Here is a 4,577-nt window from a genome sequence, read left to right on the forward strand (position 1 = left end):
GATCCTTGCATTCGGTGGGTGTGGGTGAGCCCGCCCCCCCCCTCACCGGATGAGTTGTGGTAGCCCATAAACCCCTCCTGTTGTATAGGACTAACCCCCCCGCTATTGGCTGGGGTGAAGATGGCCACAGCCATGGAAGGAGTGTTGACGTTGTGGCCTGTCAGCAGCAAATCCTTCCATTGCTTCACACTGTTCTCCACGGGGAAATCTCCCACTGACTGGATCTTCCAGGAGTTGTGCTCAGAATGAGGAGCAAAGATGCTGTATGTTCCCAGTACAGATCACCCCTAAACGTCACCACTTCAACCATGTTATGGAATATTGATATTCAATAAGTCACGTCCATACTAAAGCTGATTGAATACTGTTTATTTAAATTAAATAAATTATCATAAATATAGGTTAGATGTTACAACAATTTGTCAATTTATAAATATCTTCCCCGCAATGTGTTGCTGTTCAACGCTCCTGTGTGAAATAGTGGAGAGAAGGTCTGATGTTCTTTTGAGCCTGTTGGATTCCTTGGTCAGATTCAGCGCTTGCTCCCCAAGAGCGTGAAGTCGCGGACCACTTTGTTCAGATAGATCTCCAGGTCCCTGAAGATGATGTAGCCTTGCAGCTTGCTGTGCCAATCGTAATCTGGGTTCAGGAGGTTGTGGGGGAGAATCAGGTCCAGGGGATTGGGGGGGGTGCTGTTCAGGGCCAAGATCTGGAAACACACAAATAATAAAGAGCCTGAATGGGGGAGAGGAGCTGAGGGATTGGGGAGTACCGATTCACAAATCACTAAATGTAGCGACGCAGGTTAAAGCAAACCAGGCACTAGGGTTTACTTCTAGAGGGATAGAATTGAAACCCAGAGAGGTTATGTTAAACTTGTATCGAACCTTGGTTAGACCACACTCGGAGCACTGTGCACAGTTCTGGTCTCCATATTATAAAAAGGATGTAGAGACACTGGAGAGGGTGCAAAAAAGATTTACTAGAATGATACCAGAACTGAGAGGTTATAACTGTCAGGAAAGATTGAACAGGCTGGGGCTCTTTTCAATAGAAAAGAGAAGGCTGAGGGGTGACCTGATAGAGGTCTTTAAAGTTATGAAAGGGTTTGATTTTGATCGAGTGGACACACACCAAGACAATAACAGAGAACTGGGATTCCACGCAAACAGAAAACAGAACCTTCTCAGAACTCGGCAGCTTTCGGGATCCTTTTTTTCGAAATGGAACTTTCGTTCTATAATTAACTTATAATAAAGACTTGAATTTTCTATGAACTTTATGGAGCTACATGTGAGGTCCACAGTAGAAACTTGTTGCCACTTCTCAGTTCAACGGACTAAAACGCCACAAGAACCTCACAAGCCAGCATCTACACCCCAGAGGCAACAACAACTCAAATTTCAATAGTGCCTTCCACGTTGAAAAACGCCCCAAGACGCTTCACAGACTCGACGCTGAGCCAAGGAAGGAGATATTAAGATAGGTGACTAAAAGCTTGGTCAAGGAGGTGGGTTTTAATAATACCTACATTTCGTTGTACTGCACTTGTGCACTAACAATGACAATAAAGTTGATTATTATTATTATTATTATTATTATTTTAAGGAGCGTCTTAAAGTAAGAGAGAGAGGCGGAGAGGCGGCGAGGTTTAAGGAGGGAATTCCGGAGCTTAGGGTCCAGGCAGCTGAAGGCACGGTGGGGTGAAGGGAGTGTGGGATCCGTAAGAGGCCAGAACTGGAGGAGCAAAGAGATCTCGGAGGATTGTGGGGCTGGAGGACGTTACAGAGATAGGGAGGGGCGAGGCCATGGAGGGATTTGAACACAAGGATGAGAATTTTAAATTTGAGGTGTTATGAACCAGGAATCAATGTAGGTCAGCGAGCTCAAGGGGGTGATGGGTGAACGGGACTCGGTGCGAGTTAGGACACGGGGCAGCAGAGTTTGGGATGAGCTGAAGTTTACGGAGGGTGGGGGATGGGAGGGCAGCCAGGAGTGTGTTGGAATGGTCGAGTCTGGAGGTAACAAAGGCATGGATGAGGGTTTCAGCAGCGGATGAGCTGAGGCAGGGGCGGAGACGGGCGATGTTACGGAGGTGGAAGTAGGCGGTCTTGGTGATGGAGCGATATGGGGTCGGGAGCTCAGCTCAGGATTGAATAGTAAGTCAATGTTTCGAACAGCCTTGTTCAGCCTGAGACAGTGGCCAAGGAGGGGTGGGGTGGAGATGGTGATGAGGAAACCAAAGACAGTGGCTTCGGTCTTCCCAATGTTTAACTGGAGCAAAATATGGCTCGTGCAGGACAACACAGAGGCAGTGGAGGGGCTGAGAGAGCTGGTGGTGAGGTAGAGCTGGGTGTAGGCAGCCTACTTGTGGAACCTGACCCCCCATGTCTGCCGATGATGTCGCCGAGGGGTGGCATGTAAATGAAGACGAGGAGGGGGCCAAGATTAGATCCTTTGGGGACTCCGGAGGTCACGGTATTGGGGCAGGAAAAGAAGCTATTGCAGTGGGTGCTTTAGCTACGATCGGATAGGTAAGAGTGGAACCAGGCGAGAGCAGTCCCATTGAGCTGGGCAATGGAGGAGAAGCTTTGGAGGAGGTACAGACAAGCGACCTACGGTTAGAGTATGTTGATTCCCCCGGAGAATGATGCAGCAAATGAGGACAATATACTCGGTACCCAATGGTTAGTTCATGTTGGATTCAAGCATTACAGTTTTAATAGTTTCTTCCTAATTACCTGTCCATTGATCTGGGAGATCAAGTCTCGGAGATCCAGTGAAATCCCTTCGATGGAATCAACCAGGACTGATGCTTGAGTTTGGGAGAGTTCGTGGACATGCATCCAGAATACCTGGAGATCGTTACAGTTCAGCTGCAGGCGTTCTCCATCCTAAAGAGACAAAGGGAGCTGTTAAAAAAATCTGGTCCCCAGGGAACAAATTGGAAACTGGGAGGTAACTAGGAAGCGCGAGGTCTGGTACCTGCAGATCCACCCAGTGCCCATAGTCCATCTGGCTGTTAGGGAGGCTTCTCAACAACAGGTTGTAGTCTTCGAAAGACGGATTCCCAATTTTCACTTGCTTCTAAATAAAATAAGGAAAGACCATTTGACTCGGCAGAACTGAAGCAGCTGATGGCAGTTTTGAGTTTGATGAATGTGGGGAGCAATAGAAGGTGGAGGAAGAGATTCAGAGAATTACACAGTATTTCCTGCACAGTAACAGGCCATTCACACCAACTGGTCCATGCTGGTGTCTAACCAGACCAGAACCGTGCGCAGTACTCCCAGCCTCCTCCCACCCTCGTCATCTCACCCCATCAGCATACCCTTCTATTCCTTTCTCCCTCATGTGTTTATCTAGCTTTCCCTTAAATGCATCTCCGCTATTCACCTCAACTACTCCCTGTGGTAGCGAGTTCCACATTCTCACCACTCTCTGGGTAATGAAGTTTCTCCTGAATTCCCTATTGAATTTATTGGTGACTATCTGATATTATGACCCCTGGTTCTGGTATCACTCGCAAGTGGAAACATCTTCTCTATGTCTACCCTATCGAACCCCTTCATAATTTTAAAGACCTCTATCAGGTCACCCCACAACCTTCCCTTTTCTAGATAAAAGAGCCCCAGCCTGTTCAATCTTTCCTGATAGTTTTAATCTCTCAGTTCTGGTATCATCCTTGGAAATATTTTTTGCACTTTCTCCAATGCCTCTATAACCTTTTCGTAAAATGGAGACCAGAATTGTGCACAGTACTCCAAGTGTGATCTAACCAGACCAGAACTGTGCACGGTACTCCAAGTGTGGTCTAACCAGACCAGAACTGTGCACGGTACTCCAAGTGTGGTCTAACCAGACCAGAACTGTGCACGGTACTCCAAGTGTAATGAAGATATTAATTCCTGGGTAGACCCAAGTCAGCCCCTTGCCCCTACATTTCCAAATATTTAATTGCATTTCCCTATTTAGATTGTTAGATCTTTGTTAGGTAAGGGTATTGAGGGATATGGAGCGAAGGCGGGTAAATGGAGTTGAGGTACAGATCAGCCATGATCTGATTGAATGGCGGAACAGGCTCGAGGGGCTGAATGGCTGACTCCTGTTCCTATTCTAACACCCGTGAGCTAATGTTACAGTGAAATTGCCCATGCTTACATATTTCACAATCAGTGTGCGAACGTCCTGGAGGATTTTCCTGGAGAGGCTTGCACTCTGGTGGAAGGCTTCGTTGAGTCTGGTGGGACCTGTCGGAGCAGCTGAGGCCAAGACAGTAACCATGAGGAAGAGGAGGGCGAAAGCAGCTTCCATTGTGCAACCTGTAAGAAAGAGGCATTTAAGGAGTTATTTTACAACTTCCAAAAAAATATATTCCACTGAGAAGAAAAGGGTGTAAAAGAAAAGACAGCCATCTGTGGCTAAGTAAAGAAATTAAGGATAGTATTCAACTAAAAACAAGGGCATATAAGGTAGCCAAATCTAGTGGGAGAATAGAGGATTGGGAAAACTTTAAAAGACAGCAAAAAATAACAAAAAGATTGATTAAGAAAGGGAAGATAGATTATGAAAGTAAA

At 46.5% G+C, this 4,577-nt stretch overlaps 1 protein-coding gene across 1 annotated transcript; it reads right to left on the reverse strand.

Moving 5' to 3' along the window:
- Positions 1–413: 413 nt before the first annotated feature.
- On the reverse strand, positions 414–4,314 carry LOC147102264 (cardiotrophin-2-like). Its single transcript, XM_085965079.1, has 4 exons — positions 4,162–4,314; positions 2,986–3,087; positions 2,742–2,894; positions 414–709 (listed from the first exon to the last, which is right to left on the reverse strand). Exons 1-4 carry the CDS (start codon positions 4,312–4,314, stop codon positions 533–535), a joined length of 585 nt encoding a protein of 194 aa, XP_085821205.1. The 3' UTR covers positions 414–532.
- Between the last annotated feature and the right edge of the window lie 263 nt (positions 4,315–4,577).

Source organism: Somniosus microcephalus, chromosome 22 (genome assembly GCF_052327205.1).
Source record: "Somniosus microcephalus isolate GS21.2 chromosome 22, FLI_Smic_1.0, whole genome shotgun sequence".
Taxonomy (NCBI): Eukaryota; Metazoa; Chordata; class Chondrichthyes; order Squaliformes; family Somniosidae; genus Somniosus; species Somniosus microcephalus.

Bases quoted from the DNA above. Each gene is read 5' to 3' on its own strand.
- LOC147102264 (XM_085965079.1), bottom strand. From the start codon at position 4,314: ATGGAAGCTGCTTTCGCCCTCCTCTTCCTCATGGTTACTGTCTTGGCC. The intron at 3,088-4,161 runs GTAAGCATGGGC...TATTTTATTTAG, and splicing joins GCACACTGATTGTGAAATAT to AAGCAAGTGAAAATTGGGAA. The intron at 710-2,741 runs GTAATTAGGAAG...GTGTGTTTCCAG, and splicing joins TCTCCCAGATCAATGGACAG to ATCTTGGCCCTGAACAGCAC.